Source organism: Typopeltis vanoorti, chromosome 1 (assembly GCF_054136105.1).
Source record: "Typopeltis vanoorti isolate ZY-2024b chromosome 1, IOZ_Tvanoo_1.0, whole genome shotgun sequence".
NCBI classification, from domain to species: Eukaryota; Metazoa; Arthropoda; class Arachnida; order Uropygi; family Thelyphonidae; genus Typopeltis; species Typopeltis vanoorti.
The window spans coordinates 122,114,274-122,138,311 of NC_143549.1; the positions used below are offsets into that span (position 1 = coordinate 122,114,274).

The 24,038-nt window shown below is 35.5% G+C and overlaps 1 protein-coding gene across 2 annotated transcripts in view; it reads right to left on the reverse strand.

Annotated features, from left to right (window-relative positions):
• The window catches only part of LOC150110369 (poly(A) RNA polymerase, mitochondrial-like), a 120,097-nt gene that overhangs the window by 82,776 nt on the left and 13,283 nt on the right, over positions 1-24,038 (reverse strand). Inside the window, exon 3 of one of the 2 annotated variants that reach the window (XM_090393313.1) lies at positions 18,976-19,191. In XM_090393313.1, the coding sequence (XP_090249439.1) occupies positions 18,976-19,191 (216 nt within the window). Of the gene's footprint in view, positions 1-18,975; positions 19,195-24,038 lie in introns of both variants that reach the window. The other variant, XM_090393304.1, reaches the window with a different exon arrangement.

Below are 24,038 nucleotides of genomic sequence, written 5' to 3' on the forward strand. Positions count from 1 at the left end.
GTCTGGGTGGATTGATTCAGTCAGAAGTGACTTAGATGAATGAAATAGTAGATATGACAATATTGGAGTGGTCACAAGTAATAGACTAATTTGGAGGAAAATTGTGGATAGGAGATTAATAATAATGTAAACATAATCATGTAGTGCTGTCATAGTAACCTGAACACCTTGGGGGTACATATCAGGAAACTTATGTGTTGCAAATGCATAATTTCATAATGGATAATTCCATTTGAAATCTTTCACATAAATAAGAAAACTATTTAAAAGTCATCAACTGTTACATTACAATGGTAACCATAACTGGTAAAGCAATATATGGGGAATTTTTACAACCTGATAATGGATAATTCTGTTAGAAATCTTTCATACAGAAAGACCAATTTAATTTGTAATTTGATGCAGGATGTTGTCAAGTTACAACAGTAAACTAAGAAAACACCTGTTGAAGATATATAGGAATCTTTCTGTAGGAAAAGTAACAAAGTATGAGTAACAATGAAGGAAAGGTTAGTAGGAAGTAATCTACCTTGTGATGTATATAGAAGAAAAAGATAGATGCCAAAAGTTCATTTTTATCTTCAGGTGATGTTATAATGATACTATCTGTAATGTGAAAGTAGTGAAAACTTGGAACAGCAGAAGTTGCGCCTAATTGCCTTGACTCTCAAGGGCACAAATGCTGTTCAATCTGGAAGCTAGTCTTCTGCATTTCATCCTTTTGATGAAATATGAAATATGGATTCAGTGATAGATTTTTTTGTAGCACTGCAAGTTGTGTAGCCAGGTGACAAGCAGCAAGTTTTGTCTAAAAGTCTCATGAGGGTAAGCTGAATTTTTTGTTTAGAGTACTTGACTCCTAGAAAAATCAGATTAGACAGTGAACAGGAATTTTCAACAGAATGGGAAATTAAGGCCTACATTATAGCAAATATCAGGAGAACATTCTATTTGTGCAAATAAATCACCCTTCATCATTACTGAAATTTCTAAACTTATTCTAAATTAATACATAAGGATAAGATTTACATTTCACACTTCCACAAATTAATGAAAATATACAAAAATTTCAGACAGCAACTAAATGTCCATTATCAGTGATCATGGGCATTTAGAATAAACTTAATTTTTTGTATAAAATACAAGGCAAACTTCTCAATATTCTTCTCAATAACTGAGCATTTTCAGGCAATGTTTAAAGTATAACTGTGAGAGGATATGAAAGAGTTACTGAAAGAAGTGAAAAGAAGATCAATAGAAAAGCTTCTGCATTTCATTCTTATATATGACTGATGGACTGAACCTAAACAGATTTGGAATCAAGTGTCTTGTTGTTCAATCAGATAATGGAAGTACAAAATCAGAGAAACTAAGATTATTACCCTTGAGATGACTGAGTGTAAGAATACAATTTCTCAAGCCTCAAATTTGAACAGAATGATCACATTAAAAAATGCAATGTCGTATTTCAATGACATGTTATTCAATGTTTCCACAGGTATACAGGCAATTCCTACATACTAATAACTGAGCATCAGAAATAAGGGTGAGGAGTTTCTGGCATTAATCAGCTCATTTTGACAGAAATTTAATGCACTGATTATACACATTAATTACATAAAAAAAAACTTTACCTTCCTTACTGGTCAAGACATTTTCAAATCCATCAAAACAGGGACATGAAGTGCAAGTCATCAATTATCTCCATTATAAGATATTTGGTAATCCTTCCCAATTAGCAGAACACCTAACCAGATTGTTTTTAGGACTCCCACACACAAGAGGCTGCAAAGCTTATAGCAAATCAATGCAGGGTATTGGAAATACTGATGAAAGGCAAGAAACAAGCAGTTTAAGAAACTATAACACATTTTAGGAATGTTAGTCAAGTGAGTTTATTTATCATCCTACTAGTTTCATTTTTGAAACTAGTAGGATGATAAATAAACGATTTTGCTATCGGCATCTTCAGGGATACAATTAGTAAGCGATATGAAGGTAGCAGACTAGGTTTTAACTGACAGTTCTAATTCATACAAAATTAGTATTGTGCGAGACAATGCGCGTGTCTCGGGAACATGATTTATTTAATACGAGACATAATGTAATTGGCGTGAAAGTTCATTTCTTTGATGTTTAGTGATCTAATTAAAGTTTTTCAAATTTCCGGTAGGATTAGACTTTGATTCTTATTCAGGTTTCCTGTTGAACGGGCGACCATAGCAGCCTCCTTGAAGGTTCTGGAATGGTAGTTCTCGTCTATATAGGGCATATGACTCGTATCGCACTCAATAAGATGGTTGGTAGATGCAAAGTGGGAAGAAAGGCCTGAAATATCTTGTCTGTTGTTTCTAACATAGCCTATGTGCTCCTTCTGTCTTGTTTCGAAGCTTCTAGAGGTCTGACCAATGTAACTAACACCACAGGAACAAGGTATATTATATACTCCAGAGTACTTGTAGAATGGATGAGGGTCTTTCGGTGATCTTAAAAATTTCCGAATAGTATTGACCGGATTGAATGCTACTCTAACATTGTGTGGTTTTAGAAGGATAGCCAATTTTTTGGAAACGGTGCTGACAAATGGAATAGTTATAGTACTGATGTATTGGATGTCATCACGTTGTCTTTGTGGTATATCCAAAAAGAGAATCTTGTTGCAGAGGTTTTTTAGGATAACTAGTTAAGGATAGCTCTCTGGATATTGTAGTTAATTCTTTTTGTAAGTCATCTTGGTCTGTGGTGTACTGTATAGCTCTTTTCTTAAGCATATGGAAAATACTAAGTTTCTGGGATATATGATGTGACGAGTTGAAATGGAGGTAACGTCCAGTATTCGTAAGTTTTCTATATACAGACAGGTTGATACTGTTATTGGTTTGTTTCTTTATTAGGATGTCTAGGAATGGAAGTTTTTCATCTTTTTCAATTTCTAATGTGAATTTGATGGTATGGTGGAAACTATTGATTTGGTTGAGATAATCCGTTAGTTCTTCTTTCATATGATTCCAAATGATAAAGATGTCATCTACATATCTGTACCAAGTTTTCAGTTTTGGGGTAATTTCAGATAAAATTTTATCCTCTAGGTCTTCCATGAATAAGTCAGCACAAGAAGGAGAAAGGGAGCTATGCATGGCTAATCCGGTAAGTTGTTTGTAGACTGTTTTTTGCCAAACGAAATAGTTTGAAGTTAAACAATGATTGAACAACGTAGCGATGTTTCTTGGGAACAAGTTGTCTAAGATGTTGATGACTTCCACAACTGGAATGTTTGTAAACAGAGATGTGACATCTAGGCTTGCTAGTATATCATCTTCAGAGATAGGGATGTTTTTTAATTTTTCAATAAAATATTGTGAGTTTTTGATATAAGTATCCGAGTTGTGAATGTGTTGTTGTAAAATCTTGGCTAGATATTTAGACAGTTGGTAAGTTGGAGAATAGATACCATCAACTATTGGACATAATGGTGTACCTTCTTTATGTATTTTAGGAATGCCATACAATCTTGGAGTCAATGGGTGCATGGATTTTAGCTTTCTTATTAAGTCTATAGGCCAGTTAGTCATTCCACTTAATAGTTCATTGGTGTCGTTATGGTTTTTTTGCATAGGATCTGTACCGGTTCCACTGGAACAAAGATTGTGGGCTCTCTTGGTAAGAGTTTTAATAATGCCATATTGTTGAAAGGAGTGGTGGTGGGAGAGTTTGTGAATGTATCTGCCTGTGTGTGTGTGGGGGGGGTTCTGTATACAGTGAAGGCAAGTGTATCATTGGGCAGGCATGTAACTAAGGTGTCTAGGAAGGGTAAACAATTGTTCTTTTCCTTTTCCACAGTAAACTGGATTCTTGGATGTAGGTTATTGAGATGACAGAGGAAGGAGTCTAATGTGTCTGGGCCATGAAGCCAAATAGAGAACACATCATCTACATATCTTAGCCAGATAGAAGGTTTGAGTGGGGCTGAGTCTATGGCTCATTTTTCGAAATCTTTCATATAGAAATTGGCAAGAACAAAAGGAAAAAGAATAATTGTTTACCCTTCCTAAACACCTTAGTTGCACGCCTTCCTAATGATACATTTGCCTTCACTATATACAGAAAACCCACACACAGGCAGATACATTCACAAACTGTGCCACCACCATCCCTCTCAACAATTTGGCATTATTAAAACTCTTACCAAGAGAGCCCACAATCTTTGTTCCAGTGGAACTGCCCTCATTACTGAGCTTAACCACATACACAGCACTTTCCTCTCCAATGGCTACAGCGATCACAGTATCAAAAAATAATCAGTTTCCTCCCCCATTCCACGTCCTTTAACAAGATTTTAAAAATGCCATCACCATACCCTACATCCGTGGCACATCCGAAAAAATAGCCAAGATTCTAAAAAAGTACAACCTACACACACAGCACATAAGCACCCCCCACAAACTTGCTACCCTTATCAGTTCTACGAAAGATCAGCTCCCTCCTCTCTCTCTCTCTCTCTCTCTGTGCCTGGAGTTTACAAAGTACCCTGTTCCTGTAAGCTGGCATACTTTGGACAGACAGGCAGATCAGCATCCATCCGCCTGGAGGAACACGTCTTACATCTGTAAACATAACTATTGTCATTCAGGCTTGGCTGACCATGTCTTGGACACCACCCACAGGGTATCATGGAAGAAAGCCACCATGCTCCACCACAGCAAATTCAAGAAAGAAAGACTATTCTTAGAAGCAGCAGCTCTCAGAAATCAACCAAATCGTAATAAATACGGTTGCATTAAGCTTCCGAAAATTTGGGAAACACTCATCACCACCAGAGGTCCCACCTTACATTCCAGGCCACCTACAACCGCCCTTAGAGGGCGCTCCACCTAGATAGGACTTTAGTGTCAACCATGTGGTTGGGCTTAGCAGTGTATGATATTTGTGTTCATGTTACATTAGTTGTTTTTGTAATCCCCGTAGATGCCCTAGTGACTAGAACGAAATATAGGAAGTATTAAATTCTGTTTTAATCCTTTCTGAGTGTTGTAAAAAATCCATTAAGCCTCCAACATGATGTCCTCACAGCACTTACGCCTCTACACACGAATTCAACAACCTCCAGAATATTTTACCACCTTCTTGATATTTATTTTCTATGTTCTTGCAAAAATCCTCCCATCACTTTTGTTTAGCTAGTTTTACACAGTGTTTAGCTTTCTTAGATTTGTCTCTATATTCGCTAAGAGCACAAGCTGACTTATTTGACAGGAACACTTTTGATATGCTTTCTTCTTTTCCTTCACTGCCTCTTTAACTTCCTGTGTCCACCATAGAGTTCTGATTTTTCTATCCTTGCACACAACCTCACCACATGCCTCTCTGGCTGAATCAAACAGGGTTTTCTTCAAGGCTTGGCACTGAATCTCCAAGGTTTGGTTCCTGTTCTCAAACTCTTTCATTTTTTCTTCAATAATCTTTGTGTATTTTAGTCTACAGTTCACATCTGAGAGCTGCTCAACTTTTATCGCTTTAAAACTTTCTTACATATTATTTTTTCAATATGAAATTCAATTTTATCCTGCTCAAGACTAAATAGTGATTGCTTCCAATTTCAAATCCTCTGTACACTCTGGTGTCCTGAACCAGGGAGAAAACATCACTATCAACAATAACATAAGCAATGAGACTTTTCTTATTCCTTGCCTCTTCTCTCCATGTGAATTTGTGCACATTTTTATGTTGGAACATGGTGTTAGTAATAACCAGTCCATGTCCTGAGCAGAATTCCAACAGGTATTTGCCATGATTATTAGCTTTGCTCTTTTCTCCAAATTTTCCCAAAATATTTTCATATGTCTGACAATCATTTTCTACTCTGCTATTTAGATCCCCAACAAGGACCATCTTTTCCTTTTTCACTGTCAGTTGCTTTCTGAAAAGCATCAAAAAATTCCTCCACTTCTACCTTAGTAGAACCTTAATTGAAATCCTTGACTTACTCAAGTCACACTTTGCCCCCGATGTATTTGAACTCTTTAAATTTTACAGATTATTTTACATGGAAAGGGAAAATATACAAACAATTATTATACGGGCATCTTCATGGAGTCCGAAGCCTCATTACAGGAGACTCAAACTATTGTACCTTTCCTTGAACCCATTAACAAACAAACCACTCACAACTGACTCTGGAAACCCATTCCACTCATTCACAGTATCAATCTGCAAGCAAAAAATCTAGTCCTCCCATCCCTGAAATGATAGAAACAACTTAAATGTTTCTATCATATCCCCTCTTTTTTACCTATCAACCAACTTTTGGCCTCTGGAATGTTCCCTATCCTCATAGACAACATTCCACAGGGCACACCATTTTCGTCACTTGCCTCTGAATCCTCTCCACCACTTCCTCATCCCCAAGAAATCCAGACTTGAACACAGCAGTCCAGATGTGGGTATCAAGGCCTTATAAAGAAGAAGAATAACAACTTTCTTATCTCTACTTGTTAATGTGTTCTTCGCTAGCCAAGTAATTTTATGGGCTACCTTAGCAACATATCCTCTAAACTTTAACTCTCTGTCTACAAACACCCCTAAATCTCTAGCTTCATCTATTTTTAGAGTACAATGCCATCAATGTGATACAAGGCATGTGATCTATTTATCCAAGTAGATACCCAACAGGGTGCACCACGAGAAGGTGAGGATTGGACATTAGGTCAGAAGTCCTGGTCGGTTCTCCGCATTCCTTTAAAAGCTATGTGGAGGTCTCCACCCACTCTCTTATAAAAAGCTAGTAAATTACTAAAGCACGACCAACTCTTCACAAAGTCATGTTGACCTCATAGAGTATCATATTTTTATCTGCCCATTCTTGAATTCTCTTTTTTTACCAATTTTTCTAGTATACTTTTACCATCATGTTTGAGATACTGATTGGTCTTATAATTTGTTACTGTAGTCTTAGAACCTCCCTTATGCAAAGGAATAATTTTGCCCTCTTTCCACTCCCTTGAAATTCTACTAGAGCTGAGACTTAAATTAAACAGCTTAGTCAAAGACATTGCCAGTTCCTTTGCGGATTCTTGCAAAACTCTAGCTGATATCCCATCTAATCTGACAGCTGTATTTACATTGAACCTCCCATTCATCCACCTCCATTCCCACATTAGTGTCTGTCACATATGTTGAAGCAGTAACCTCACCAGGAAGATATATGCTTGCAAAGTGGCCAATCAGTAACAACTATTTTATCCGCTTCTATCTCCTCATGATCATCATTCATTAAAGTTAATCTTCCATAATCATTCTTCCTCTTGCTTGCCACATAACAAAAGAATTCTTTGGGATTTCCTTTGGCCTGCTTGACTAAATTCTTCTCATAATCTAATTTTGCTTTTCATGCCATGCTGATCACCTTTCTTGCCTGTTCATGAGTTTGCTGGTCTCCTTTCTCTTTATATACCCTCCACAGCATTTTTTTCTGCAGCTCATGCTTAATGATATCACTCATCCATCTAACTCCTACCCAATTAACCCTCCTTACCCTAGGTATACAATTTAATACTGCTTCCTCTATATGACCCTTAACTATATCCCATGCACTACTAACATCCTTACCCTGCAATGTTTTATGCCATGGTACAGATTTAAGCTTCTTCCAAAGCATGTCATAATCACCTGCCTTGTAGTTCCACAAATACCCCTTCTTGATAGAATATTCCTCATGTTTTACAATCTCCCAAGTCAAGACTGCATGGTCCAAGTGGAGGCAGTGTTGTCACTTTGGTTATGGATAGCTTTTCTGATCCTATAACCAGGTCCAATACTCTCCCATCCCTAGTCCCCTCCATTACATGCTGCCTTAAATAGTTATATCTCAACAGATATATAAATTCTAATTCCTTTCTACCACGTGATCTTCTTTCTTCAAGTCTATATCTCCATAAGTGAAGTCCCTCCATAATAATCTCTTGACCTGTACTCATTGTACTAATTTGGCAATGCATGACTTCCAGATCATCTGTGGAACTTCCTAGCCTATAGCAACAACCAACTATATATTCTGTATTACTGGTCTTAATCTCACACAAGACTGCTTCAAATGAACAGCTACCCTCCCACCTGTCTCCTATTCTTTTTGATTGCAATTCAACCAAAAACCCCCCCATCCTATCTTCCCTGAAAATACTAAACCCTTCACATTCAATCCTCATAACTACATCATCTGCTGTTATCCAAGTCTCGCTAATGCCTATAAGTTGCACTAACCAATGCCAAAGACTCCTCCATCTTGTTCCTGATACTTCTAGCATTAGTATATAGAAACAGCAACATCCCTTTGTTCTCCTACCCACTTTACTTTCTAAATTGACTACCCTATTCAATATTTTTGCTTGAGACTAGATTTCTAACTCGATCATTCTCATACTCACTTGCTTCATGGGTGCCTTCACACAAACTCACTTGCTTCTACCCTAATTGCTTAAGTTTCCCTAATTTGTGTGTCAGCATACTTGATGAACAAAGCTCTCTCCAGACACCTAACACCAAAACGATTCAGATGCAGTCGTCCGCATTGCACAAATCCTTCTTTCTGTTCAAACAGAGACCACAAATTCACAAATTCTACATAATTTCTTTTGCACAATCTACATATAGACTCATTGGTATCAATTCCCTTTGTTCTCCTACCCACTTTACTTTCTAAATTGACTACCCTATTCAATATTTTTGCTTGAGACTAGATTTCTAACTCGATCATTCTCATACTCACTTGTTTCATGGGTGCCTTCACACAAACTCACTTGCTTCTACCCTAATTGCTTAAGTTTCCCTAATTTGTGTGTCAGCATACTTGATGAACAAAGCTCTCTCCAGACACCTAACACCAAAACGATTCAGATGCAGTCGTCCGCATTGCACAAATCCTTCTTTCTGTTCAAACAGAGACCACAAATTCACAAATTCTACATAATTTCTTTTGCACAATCTACATATAGACTCATTGGTATCAATTCCCTCCTTCTCAGTTCACCTCTATCATAGTGTGAGAAGAGACAATCTTCACCTTCTTGCTCTTCAGTTTTGCTTCTTCTAACAACTCCTTTACATCCTCCCTCATAGAATACTTCTTGCCTCTCAAATTTGTACCAACCAAGACAATCATTCCCTTTTTGCATCCGGATGGCATGGCTAATATCGTGAATTTTTGCTCCCGAGAAAAATTTTGTCACACTTTCATTAAGTACTCCTCTGATTATTGAGTCTCAATACATAATTTTTTCCTTAACTTGTTTTTCTTGTTTTTTCAGTTGGTCTTTATTATTCTTTCAGATCACTTGCTTCTTCCTTTTTTCAGCCCTGCTTAACTCTTTGCAGTTTTTCAATTTTGCACTTTGTCCTAGGAAGGATAACATTTTAAGTGCGCTATTTCTTCAATGATATCCATTTCGTTCTCCTCTGTTTCCACGGCTGTACATTTGACATTATTAACATCATTTTCCATCTTATCGTTGATATTTGTTGCATTCTCGTTATCTAACAAACATTCACTTTTAAAACGCTTAATACATATTCTCTCTCTGTTCAGTTATAATTTCCTTCCACATATTCTTTAATTTTCTTGACACATACATTTTGCATACATTGCACTGAATAATATCCCACATAATATTCAAATTGCAGAGACAACATGGTCTTTGCTGTCCCATCTGATTGAGATGGGACAGCAAGGGCTCCGCCCTTAACCTACTTCTACACAGAATACTTCGAAAAACTAGCTCTCAATAAATATCCAAATAAAAGCAGATCTTCCTGTTTGTCCAAATTAAGATAACCCACAACAGTAAGGAATCTGGTAGACGTTGGATAAAAGATGTGGAAGCTTGTCCTTAGAGAAGCGAGAAAGGTAGGAATTTTTCTGATGGGGCAAAAGGCAATAGAAATATTCAACAATTGTAAAACTTTTGCTATGCGTTCACTAATGCCCGCACTTTATAATTATTATTATAATTATTATGTGACACCTCCAGGGAGCACAAAGACTCATCAAGGGAGAGTGTGCTAACAGCATCGAACGACTGACACCCTTCCAACTACTAACCATGCTCAAACTAGCTTAACTTTTTGCATGACCCATTAGTAGCAGAGGCTCTACCAATCGACCAACCTTTGCTGGCACTTAAGGGAATAGAATATACAAGTTATTTCTTCTGTATTTGAAAAGGTAGAGATACCACAACTGTTAAAAGCTCTTTTAATGAAAGAATCCTTCAATTAGATAAAAAGGTGGAATTAATATGTTGCAATTCTTTCTGTAACAGTTCATCTGAAGAACATAAGGAGTGGGCTCGATTAACCAATATTTTAATAGTTCTAGCCTTTTGACTGCGATGGTGATGAGATTCAGCATGGATATAAAGGCCTTTATATGTCTTCTTCCAAAAAATTAAAAAATGTAGGCCCATCTGATTGAAAAAAGAATTAAAAGATCTAAAAAGGCTAACTGCTTATTTACTTCTTCTTCTAGGGTGAATTGGATCCTGGGATGAAGTGCATTTAATTTAGAAAGAAACTGTTGTAATGCAGAGGAACAAACAGCCATTCCAGAGAGCATGGTGGTCTGAAAAGTTCTCAGCCTAACAATGAACAAACGAATTTTAAAATTATTTTTATTTTTCAACATAATCTCCCTTAAGCTTAATATATTTATTCCAGCAAAGCTCCAGTGCCATTATCCTGTCCCTGTAGTGGTTCTCAGTAAGATCTGCAAAATATCCCTCTACAGCTGCAATCACCTCTTGATTTGAAGAAAAATGCTGACCAGTGAGCAAGAGTTTTAGTTTTGATAAGAGACAGAAGTCAGAGGGAGCCAAATGTGAGGTATAGGGTGGATGTTCCAACAATTTATAGTGCAGATCACTTAATTTTCTCATTGCCAAAACACCTTTTTGGGCAGGTGCATTGTCATGATGAAAGATGATTTTTTTCTTCTGCAAACCAGGTCTTTTCTCATGGATTTTTTTGTCTAGTCTGGTTAAAAGATCAGAATAATATTCCTCAGTTACTATTTTATCCTTTTCAAGATAATTAATGAACAAAATGCCTTTAGCATCCCAAAACACCAATGCCATGACCTTTCCTGCTGATGGAACTGACTTTGTCTTCTTTGCGCTGAACAACCAGCTTCTGTCCACTGTTTTGGCTGCTGTTTGGATTCTGGTGTGTCATGGTGAATCCAAGTCTCATCCACAGTAATAAATCGACATACAAAATCAGTTTAATTCTTGTTAAAAAGCTGGAAGCACTGTTCAGAGATTTTCATGCGAGTGCATTTTTGATCTGCTGTGAGGAAGAGCAGTACCCATCTTGCACAAAGTTTTTCCATTTGCAATTCTTGATGCAAAATATATCCTACACATTCTTCTGAAAAGCCTATAGTCTCAGCAATTTCACATACTTTGACTCATTGATCATCCAATACCATATCATGCACTTGATCAATGATTTCTGGTACTGATACAGTTTATGGATGTCCTTCACGTGGACCATCTTCAAGGCTGGTACAGTCATGTTTAAACTCAGCAGCCGATTTCTTAATTGTCGAAAACAAAGGAGTTTAAACTTTTATGAACTTCGAATGAATTTCTTTTGCCATTAAAACTTCTTTTACAAAGAATTTTATAACTGCACTATACTCAATTTTATCCATTTCAAGGGATACAGACAACACTTTTGCTTCAGACAGCTGCATAAAACAAACTACTTGATAGAATCACTTGCAATTTCACCTGGATTCTTATGACAGATGTACCAACTTAGAAAAAAAAAAAAATTGCCGATAGTGTTGCCATCGATGGTCGAAACCGAGAACTTTTCAGACCACCCTTGTATCTGAACCAGTGAGTAGGTCTAGATGAAAGGTTGTCAAAAATACGAAGAAATTGGCGATTGCAGAAGAAAAGAAACAGGATTGCCCATTGTTTACTTGTTTTTAAAGGAAAAATAACCAGAAAGTTTTAAAACTGCTGAAGATTTCTGTTGTCTTTCGCCACATCAGAAAAATCTCAACCTTTCTCATTTCTCTTAAGGATAAGCTTCCACATTTCAATTATCCAGGCATCTATTCCTTGCTCTTGTATGTTATTTTATTTTGGACAAACAGGAAGATCTGCTTTTATTCAGCTAGAACACAAGTCATATATTCAATACCTTGAGCCTGAATAGTCAAGAGTAACAGAGCAAAAAAAAAACTAGAAAGTCTAGTTCACTGGAACAAGACTTCTTTTTGGCTTCCCGTATTAGGCAATTGTTTGCCTGTAATGTTTTCAAGGGTTTAAAAAGACTTCTACCCATCTCCTCCTAGGTCTTCCTCTTGATCGGCATCCCTTTGATTTATATTATCAACCAATATTTGGCCATCTGCCCTCCATTCCTTCTATGTTGTTTTTTTCAGTTCTTTCTATAGTTTGTGATGTCTTCTGTTATGTTAATTATGGATAACCGTTTTCTTATTTCTTCATTTCTTATCTTGTCTATTCTTTTATAGCCTGCAAGCAGTCTTAGGAACTACATTTCTGTAGCATCCACATGTCTTTTATCTTGTTCACCCAAAGTCCATATTTCAGAATTGGTTTGGCTATTATTTTATACAGTTTTATTTGAGTTGTTCTAGACATCTGTTTACTGAAGTGTCTATTCAGAGTTTCAATGATTGCCAGCAATTTTTGCTTTTTATATACAAAGTCGATTTCTCCATTGGGGCTTATAATTTCCTAGATATTTAAATGTGTTCACTTCTTCTATTACTCTGTTATGGATGACTAGTTGCATCTTTTAATTTCTTTACCTAGAAATGCTATTGATTTTGTTTTATTTATTGAGATTTTCATGTCATAGTGTTCTATTGTTTTGTTCAATACGTGTAGATTTTTCTGTAATTGATCTTCATTTTCAGCAAAAATAACTTTATCATCAGCATACAAAAGGCTGGTTAATTCTTTATTTACTATTTTAATTCCTATGATTTTGTTTTTCCTCCATTTTCTTGAAATTTTTTCCATATATATATATATATATATATATACACACATATATATACATACATACATACATACTGAAGAGTATTGATAATAATGCACTTCCTCGAATGAAACTTCTATGGGTTTTAATTTTTTTGATTGTTTCATTATTAATTTTGATTTTAATATAGCTGTCTTCCATTATATTTGCTATTGCTTTTGTGGTTTGAGGTGGAGATTTCAATACATACAATATATTGATTAATTTTATTCTGTTAATTTGATCACATGCTTTCTCATAATCTAGGAAGGCCATATATATGGTGGTAGATTAAATTCTATTTTTTTTTCTATAATTTGTTTGAGTGTAAATGTGGGATCTGTGCAGGATCTTCATTTCCTAAAGCCGCATTGTTCTTCTCCAATAATTTCCTCAGCTGATGGTGTTAATTTACTTTTAATTATATCTAGATATAATTTATGACATGTATTTAATAAGGATATGCCTCTGTAGTTTTCACAATTCTTTCTGTTTCCTTTTTTTGAATATGTTTATGACTATTGCTATCTTCCATTCTTGTGGGATGTATTCTTCTTCCAATATTCTGTTTAGAAATTTAATTAATTGTAATTGAAATGGTTTAGAACTGTATTTGTATAGTTCTGAATTTATTCCATCTTCTCCTGTAGCTTTTCTATTTTTTAGTTTTTCCAATATTTTCTTTACATCATTTAACTGTATTGATTCTTCATTTGTTTCTGAAATTATTACTTATTTTATTTCAATTTGATTATTATTGTTTAGAAGCTGGGTGTAATGATTGGTTCATTCTTTTGTGGAGAGGCCTTCTAATTGTAGATTATCCTTTGTTTCTTTAGTCATTTTTTGAATGATTTTATAGCTCTTCAGTTGAGGTCCATTTATGTCAGTTGCTCTAATCTTGATACAAATTTCTCCAAGTCTTGTCTTCTGATTTTCCTGGTTTCTCTTCTTGTTATTGCTCTGATTCTTTTATGTTCTATTTCATTTCCTATGGTTCTGTTGTTTAACCATTTAAGTTAGACTTCTTTTTCTTTCTTATTAAAGATTCCATTTCTGGGTTCCAGGTTCTTAGTCCTTTCCTTTTTCTTTGCAGTTCTGTTCCTATGGCTTCACATGCTGCTTGTTTTACTATTTGTTTAATGTTTTGCCATTCATTTTCTATATCTGTATCTTTATTTATTTTCTTTGTATGATTTGTAAGTCTTTCTAACTCTTTCTAACTGGAACAAGACAAGAGTTCTTATAAAAGTTGGTTCCTCATGGAATGGCTTTATAAAGAAACATGCAAAACTTTACTTCGCTCTCCTAACTTAAACAAATCTGATGGTCTATGTTTATCCACTTCGTGGGAAATAGTACTTTCTAAATCAGCTGATCTTCCCTAACTTTATTTTGTATGTGTGTGTGTGTGTGTGTGTGTGTACACACACACAGATAGATTTCTTTTTTTCATCATCATCAAATTCCTGATATATACCCTCAAGAGGTATACAGCATATTATAGTACTACATGAAAAATTTACATCATTACCAACTTCCTATCTACAATTCTCCTCCAAATCAATCTGTTAAATGTTAAGACTCCAATATTATCAGGTCTTATATTTCTGTCTTCTAAGGCACTTTTTACTGTATCAATCCACTTATATCTTGGTCTTCCTCTGGGTCTTTTTCCTGCCAACCTGGCAGAGAACATTTGTTTTGCTAATCTTTCCTCTCCCATTCTGCTTAAGTGACCATTTTTAATAATAATAATAAGTTAAGAAACCTTTCCATTTGGTACATAATAATAAGTTAAGAAACCTTTCTAGTTATCTTACATTAGCTACATAGGTAGTGCTTTTTAGAACTGATTGTCTGTTAATGTTCATCTGCAATGATGTGTTGTTGTACCGAGGAGGCCTACAATACTTAGGCGAAAATTCTACTCTAATAATATATGTTACATGAGTTTATATCCAGTATTATAATTATTTTAAACATGCCTACTCAGAATATTTCTTTATTGAAATAAATATCATATTATATTAGTGGGATTATCATAGAAGAAACTGATCAGTCTAGGGATCTTGAAATTTTAGTAGATAAGAAGTTCAAGGGCCATATAGCAAAGATTGTAAACACAACTCGGAGGATAAGTACAATGCTGAAATGAACCATGACATGAAAAGATAAGGAAGTCATTCTTCCTCTTTATGAGACCTTGATATGATCTCATTTGGATTATTGTGAAGGTCTGGTCTCCTTTTTTCCCATGGTGGTGGTGCTGATACAGTGGAGAGAGTACAAAGGAGAGTGTTAAAGATGATAACATGATGGTGGAATATAATTTTGAAGACAGATTGACAATCTGTGAACTGCAGACACTACCAAATAGAAGAAAGAGGGATTATATGATTGAACACAAACTACTGAAAGGGTCATACTGGATAGCAGCAGATGGTATTTTTCATTTTAAGAGGGTAAGAGGATGAGAGGGCATCTATGGAAATTGAGCATGTTTCTCAATTTCCATAGATGCTGTTTCTCCTATGTATGGTATGTTGCAGGTGCAGTAAATACGGTATACTACAGGGTGGGCCAGCAGCGGGAGTGGATCATTGGATGAGTTGAGTAAGCTTTTTAATTTTGCAGGAGGTTTAAAGGTGGCTTTGAGGTTGTATTTTTGTAATACTCTGTTTATTTTGTCTGATGTCCCTTTAATGTAGGGAATGGTTGTAGTTTTACTGGCCAATATGTGTCAGTTTCCGGTAAACGGTGAAGGAAAGATTGACCGAAGGAAGACATGTGACAAGTGTATCTAGAAACGGCAGTGTGTTATGGTTTTCAATCTCAATTGTGAACTGTATGCATTTGTGTTGCTTGTTTAGGTGGCTAAGGAATGTGTCTAGTGTCTGGCAGCCATGAGACCAGATCGCGAAAACATCGTCAATGTATCTAAGCCAGACTTGGGTTTTAAAGGGGAGGAACTTAAAAGCAAGTTGTTCAAAATGTTTCATATAAAAGTTAGCAATTGCGGGGGGGGGGGGGGGATAATGGCGAGCCCATGGCTGTTCCTTCTTTTTGTAAGTAGAAAGCATTTTGCCATACAAAATAACCAGAACATAATGCATGCGCAAAGAGCGCCATGATAACTGGAGGAAATTTGTTCTGTAAAAGAAGAATTGTGTCATTGATTGGGACATTTGTAAAGAGGGCAGAGACGTCAAAACTGACTAAGATTATCTTTTTCTAATGTAATGTCTTTGATGACATTTATGAAGTGTTGTGTGTTTTTGATATAGAAGGGAGAATGACCTACCAACTCCTTGAGTGTTGCCGCTAATTTTTTGGCTAAGTAATAAGTTGGGCTATCAATCCCTTCGACTATAGGCCTTAATGGTGTGTTTTCTTTGTGAATTTTCGGTAGCCCGTAAATTCTCGGGGATCGAGCATAGTGTGGAAATAGTTTTTGACCATATCTTCGGGCCATGTGGTAATTGACTTAAATAGATTCTCTGTTTTCTTTTTTTTTTTCTTTTGTGGCCCATGGTTATCCTCCCCCCCAATTGCTAACTTTTATATGGAACATTTTGAACAACTTGCTTTAAGTTCCTCCCATTTAAAACCCAAAGTCTGACTTAGATACGTTGACGATGTTTTTGCGATCTGGTCTCATGGCCACTAGACACATTCCTTAGCCATCTAAACAAGCAACACAAACGCATACAGTTCACAATTGAGATTGAAAACCATAACACACACTGCCATTTCTAGATACACGTCTTCCCTCGGGCAATCTTTCCTTCACTGTTTACCGGAAACTGACACATACTGGCCAATATATTCATATAAACTCCTACCACCACCCAACACAAAAACTAGGTGTCATCAATACCCTAAAAACAGGGCCTGAAGATCTCCAATGAATAGGCACTGAAAAACGAATTTAAAGTGATCAGCAATACTTTTCAAAAAAATGGATACAGCCAAAACACTATTAACAAAATTCTCTACAAGACCTCAATAAAAAACAAAGACAAACCAGACTACAGTAAAACTATAACCATTCCCTGCATTAAAGGGACATCAGACAAAATAAACAGAGTACTACAAAAATACAACCACAAAGCCATCTTTAAACCTCCTGCAAAATTAAAAAGCTTACTCAACTCATCCAAAGATCAACTCCCTCCGCTGGCCCACCCTGGAGTATACTGTATTTACTGCACCTGCAAAATACCATACATAGGAGAAACAGGACGCACAATTCCGATCAGACAAAAAGAACATAAACAACACATCAAATATAATAATTATGGTGAAGCTGGCCTTTCTGATCATGCCCTGAATACCCTACATAGAATTGACTGGAAAAGTCACACCAAAACATGATATGAACGCAAATTTAAGGAAGCTTGTGAGATTGTTATCAATCTCACGTCTCAACCACCCCACAATCTAAACAATAATGATGGTCTAAAAATCCCATACATATGGAAGGCATATATTCGTCCCACGAATCCATCCTATCTAAGAACAACTATAAACAGGACTGTAGAAAATCCAGGATCCTAAATCTAAAATAACAACTTTAATAATAAAAAATAAGACATGACTGTTAAAGAAAATATCTATAAGAAAGAATGTTTATTCATGTTGTAATTTATAATTTTTTTTTTTTTTAATCAAAAATAATTGTAATAATAGAAATAGGACATCACTCTTACTGGAAGGAAAACCATCTGTAAGCAAGAATTTTTTTTTTTTTTACTAGAGGTCATGCCAGTGAGTAGCATGTGATCAAATCATTGTTTCTCTAGCTTACGGTATAAATGTAACGCAGCTTGTCCTGTATATTTATGTATGCTCCAGATGATGATCTTGATATGAAGATCGAAACTTGGGGATAAGAAAAAGAGTTATTTTAACACGTTTGTAGAATCCATAATTTCAAAAATGAATGCAACAACTTCCATGTGTTACCATGATTTCTGAGTGAAATGGACTTGAATCTTACAACATCTCTGGTTTACTTGGATAGACAGATCTAGAATTTGAATCCTCCACCAGAACATTCAATCGATGGGAAGCAATCTGACAACATGGTAGAGCATGCCTCCTGTATATTCAAATTTCTTATCGAATACATACTATGCCATGTAGCAGAATTATTATAAGGACAGTGGTCATAGCATTTCAACTGGGCTATATGTGTGTGTGTATACGCACATCCATCCATCCATATTTAAGGCCAATACTGTATTACAGCTCAGACTTTGGTCATCTATACTTTTGTTTTTTTATGGATGTTTAATGGATATCAAAGAAAATTGAAATTATTCACTACAGATTCACTAACTGTGTGTGTGTGTGTGTAGAAGAACTATATCATGATAGTTAAAAAATTCAGTAGTTAGTTGTAATTTATTGACTGAACAGGATACAGAGAGGAAGTACAACTAAAACATATCAATTAATTCAGGAAATATGCAGGACAGATGCAGGAGCCCATGACACTTGATTATATTAGGCTCTACTTGAGAGAATGATAAAAAAAAAATCATTAAACAAATAAAAGAAGTTCATTTTTTACTCTTATGGTTGAAAATATGTACTGCTGTTATGAGTAAAATTATGTAAAAATAAAAATTTTAAATACGCACAGACTTTTTTTTTTTTTTTTTCGCCAGCACCTAGTATCCAAAGTTTTAAGGATGTTTTTTCCTTCTAGACATTTTAGTTTTTCTCTAACAAACATAAAACCAACTTTGACTGCACATACTACATGTAAGTTTGGTAGAAACTACAGGAATTTGATAACTTGAATTAATGTATTTGCACTAATATATCATTTGCTAGAAGGCTGACATAATAATATGAACATATTACAGTCAATGTTGAATGAAATATTTTTCTTCAGTGATTGAATGAAATAGAACTTACAGAATCAGCATGGAGTAATTTCTTTCTGACATCTAATTTTAATGAAGTTTCACAGGATTCAAATTGCACATCTTTCTTTGGAAGGTCATTGCACACCTGGCTCTGGAACAAAAGAACTCTCGAACGAATTGAAAGCAAGTTACTACATTCGGAAAAATCACAGTTTTGGAGTAGGTCATTAACAGCTCGCTGATCATTAAATTCTATAAGAAAAAACTGCTGAAAATGAAGAAGAACAAGTATGGTAAGATATGCTATCTTTCTATGATAGACAGACAGACACACATACATATATATATAGAGAGAGAGAGAGAGAGAGTAGTGAGAGTGGCAGAATTGTCATAATTAAGCTTAATAACAATTATTAATGAATACTGAACTTCAACAGGAACTTAAAATTTCTCAAAATTTAAAAATTAACACATTCACACCAGGCAGTGTCTGTATGTGTGTAAAACCACTGGTAAGAACTATCTTTAGCATATGTATGCCACTTCCACGTCAAGTGGTCATATTTATTCAAAGCTTATATGGCATGTTAGTTGCAACTTTTTCAGTAGAATTATATTTGTAAAATAAGCATTTCTGAAGTTTCTTGGTGATAATGAATATCTCAAATGTAATTCAAACTGATTTTAAGTTATATATATATATATTCTCATATTGAGATTATTCTCAATATCAAGAGAGAAACAACTACTATATCAATCTAGACTATAGTTCACATTGTCAAATTCTGAGAAGTTTTTTTCCTAACCTAAATAGGAATAATGGCATCAAAGTTTCTAGAATTTTCTCCACTTAACTATACATTCTAACTCTCAGCATAAGACTTTGAGTTACAATGAAAAATTACTACATGAACTGTGACTCGCCATGCCGCTACTAAGGTTCCAAAATTTTACTACTCTACTCAAGAACCCTGCTGATTCCATTAGTTATTATCAACCAATTGATTCATTGTGCTAATCAGGACTCTAATCAAAAGAAGAATGAAATAAACTTAGTGATATTTTGAATGCTCCATAAATAACTGCAGGTTCAAGAACTCAAAACAAACTGTTTAATAAAAAATTTTCAACTGAAACATTAAATTTTGACTATTCATGAGAAATGGTCGTCTATTTATTTATTTTTATTTATTTTCTCATGAAAGAGAAGATACAAAGCTTAGTGTGATAAGTGATTAAGGAGAAAGAGAGAACCTGCTGATGGCTTTTTTTTTTTTTTGAACAGCTACAGGTTGTAGTCCTTGGGGAATCCAATGCAAAGTAGGCTGGTCCAGAAGACAGAGGCAGATGAAATAAAAAACGAGGATGAGAAGTTTGTTTGGTAAGTTGAAGATGAACTATGAATGGATGTTGATCAACAGTTGCTTGTATTTAAAGGACTTATTAAAATGGAGAAACGATGGAAGTGACATTCACTTTAACCTTCCCTGCTCAAGTGGAATTGGATGCTGCATAACTGTGGATGATTCATGGAGAGATGAGGAGCACTTTCACTTGAAGGGGGGATGCGAATATCCACACATCAGCCAATCCATACAGGAGGTTCGTTGAGAACATTTCATGGAAGCCAGAGTGATCAGCCAGACATTTCCCACTGAATGGCCACCTCATTCACCTGATCTTATCCCTGGCTCTGGAGATAACACACCAGAATCCAAACAGCAGTCAAAACAGTGGACAGAAGCCAGTTTTTCAGCGTCAAAGAAGACAAAGTCAGTTCCATCAGCAAGAAGGCATGTCATCAGTGTTTTGGGATGCAAAAGGCATTTTGTTTATCAATTATCTTGAAAAGGGTAAAACAATAACTGGAGAATATTATTCCAATCTTTTAACCAGACCAGATGAAAAAATTCGTGAGAAAAGACCGGTTTGCAGAAGAAAAAAATCAACTTTCATCAGGACAATACATGTGCCCACAAAGGTGTTTTGGCAATGGGAAAATTAAGGGATCTGCACTATGAATTGTTGGAACATTCACCCTATTCCACAGATTTTGCTCCCTCTGATTTCTATCTCTTCCCAAAACTAAAACTCTTCCTCGCTTGTCACTGGTCAGCATGTTTCTTTGAATCAAGAGGTGATTGCAGCTGTAGAGGGGTATTTTGCAGATTTTACTGAGAACCACTACAGGGATGGGATGGTGCTGCAGCATCACTAGAATAAATGTATTAGTCTTAAGGGAAATTATGTTGAAAAATAAAAATAATATTGAAATTATAAATTTGTTTCTTCATTATTAGGCTGAGAACTTTTAAGACCACCCTTGTACAAGCAATAACCACCCAACATCCTTTTACAGTTTAACTACTAACTGACTTGCTACCTTAATTTATCTTTCAATTCTGTGGGATCCAGCTATCCCTATGAAGTATTCTCCCAAAACTACAACCTCCAACTGTTCAACTGTTCAAAAAGATCAACACACACACACACACACACACACACACACACACACACACACACACACACACAGTGTTACACCTGATATCTTGAGAATATAGTATTCTCAGTTATCATGGTGTAACATGAAAAATAAATAACATAAATAAAAACCCCTGCATTAAAAGGATAATTTAATTAATAAAATATTCTTGCATCCAGTATAAATTGAGTAAAATGTAAAGGTCTATTGTTTAGTTAAGATAACAAAAGAAGGGAATGTATTTAGATGTATTATGACTAAACAAGGAATTTGTATTAAATAAGTAGCTAACTAAGAATTGATATAGTAATGTGATTAAGAATGAAAGAGTTAAGTGCACAAGTATAAAAGAATGAGTCATGAAATACGCTATGTAAGAGGCTACAGATTAAGCATTAAGTAGAATTCTGAGAAAAGGTTTAAAAAAGGGGTTAAGATAGAGGTTAACAAGGGAAATAACGGAATATCGCTTAGGGCCTATACCCGGATAGAAACTTCGTTACGAGTTGCAGATCAAAATGACGTATGGCAGCAAAATGCTATCCAATTGGTAGACAGACGGAAAACAGGTAGGAGGCAGGAGAAAGAAGTAAGAAAGGGTGCCGTTAGGAAAGCAGCTATAAAAGGGTTGGTAACCCCTCCCTAGAAGCTTTTTTTTTTGGAAGAGTAGGCTCTTTTGGGTTTTGGGGGAAGACGTTTAGATAGTCAAGGAGGCTTGAGGCCTTTTTGCCTTGTGCCAGAGGAGAAGAAACGTTTGGATAGTCGCGGTGGTTTTAGTTTGGTTTTCTAGTGGATTTCACGGTGTTCCTGAGTGGAGAGATATGGCTTATATCCTCATGCCACAACAAGGAATCGAAGGTGAGCAGGAAAGCTATTCCCATATTCCTATGTAGAAAGCAAAATATGCCATAGAGTCATAGGAAACTGTGAAGATATCGATGTCCTCGTTTCGGATAGTACAGCCGACCACGCAGATGTTTATATAGCCTGAGTTGCAAGAAGTTATGCAAGCAAGTTCGTTCAGTAAAAAGGTAAAGGCCCGTAAGTGAAGCTAAAGAAAGGTATTGTGAATTTTGTCTTATGTTAACCAGAAGTTGTTTGTGATAGGTACCATTGTCATTATACGGAACTGTTAAAGTGATTAGGGGGAAAATACAATAGAACTTTAGAATGTGAAAAAGAGTGTTAAAAGTAAGCTAGCTAGTGTTGATAATTTGTGAATAATTAATTATCCTAAGAATCTTGAGTGCCTACTATATTGTAAAAGGAAAGTTAATGACATAGTTGTGTGTTAATGAAGCAAATGGTTTTATTAATATTGAGTTTGATTAGTGTAAATTGAGTAACCAAGTAGACTGAGGAATTTGAATGCCTAGTGTGATGTGTAGAGAATCTGAGTTGTCATAAGTATGTGCTAGAGTAGTTAATGACTTTGTTAGTGTACTTGAAGTTGAATAATCTATTATTGTGAGGTGATCTAATCTTTCCGTGTTAAGTGAATTCATGTTTTGTATGAAATTTTGTGGCGGCATGATCGTAGTAACTTTTGTCGAATCATAGCCCAACTACTTGTATTAAGCTAATTTTAGCGTGTGAGTAATTTGGTTGAGTAATATGATATGTACCATGTTTAGAGAAATAATAAACCTTTTGTTTAATGAAAAAGAAAGTTGTCTGATAATGCTAATCCAATGCACCACTTAGAAACATTCGAGCCTAACCACGCAGGGAATTAATGTTAAGAAATGGGAAGTTTAAGGAGTTAATGTTGAGTAACAAGAAATAGTGTCACGACTGCAATAGTTACACTTTTAGATATTTGAGTTCCTTTTCTCTGTTTATGTATAAAATATCTTAAACTAAATATCCCAAAGGTGCAGTTAAAATACAAATACTAGGGATACTACAGGGAACAATAGCTCAGATATTAGTAGAAATTTTGGTGATGTCTTGAAAGTAGAAGTTAGGAGAATATAGACGAAGGCAGTTTATAAGACAAACAAAATCGTAAGATAGGGACATAACAACAGCACTGATGTGCTATAACCTTGGTGAAAAATCATTTTTCTTAGGAGCTTCAAGTGGCTATTACTATGTTTGATCTCCATTCTGCTTTCCCCTCCCTTCTTGCATGCAATGAAGTTGGCACTTATTTAGGCATTCTAATCATATTGCAGACACCCAGAACATCTCATGTTTGAAAGCAAAGTAATAAAACTATTCTGTAGGTCAACCATAGGCAGAACACAGCGAACAACCTGATGGTAGTGTATCAAGTTCCTGATCAGCTAGAAAATAACCCCCTGCTTCAAGTTATACCTGGAGGGAGTCTCGCACATAATGGATACGATGCATGGAGAAAAGATGGGTTCTCTCTGTATAGAAGACTTACACAGGAGTCTTTCAACTATCTCATTGCATACCCTTATTCTTTAATTATCTGTGCTCAATCAGCAACCATGAAAGACAGTTATAAACATAGTAACACTGTGGATCAGAAATATTCTCAAAAAAAATATATATCAAATTATAAAAAATTATAAATAATTGAAGCAAAAAAAAATTTTTAGAATAATTTGCATCACTAATTATCTGTGACCTTAACATAAACTTTAATGTGTGTACTACTA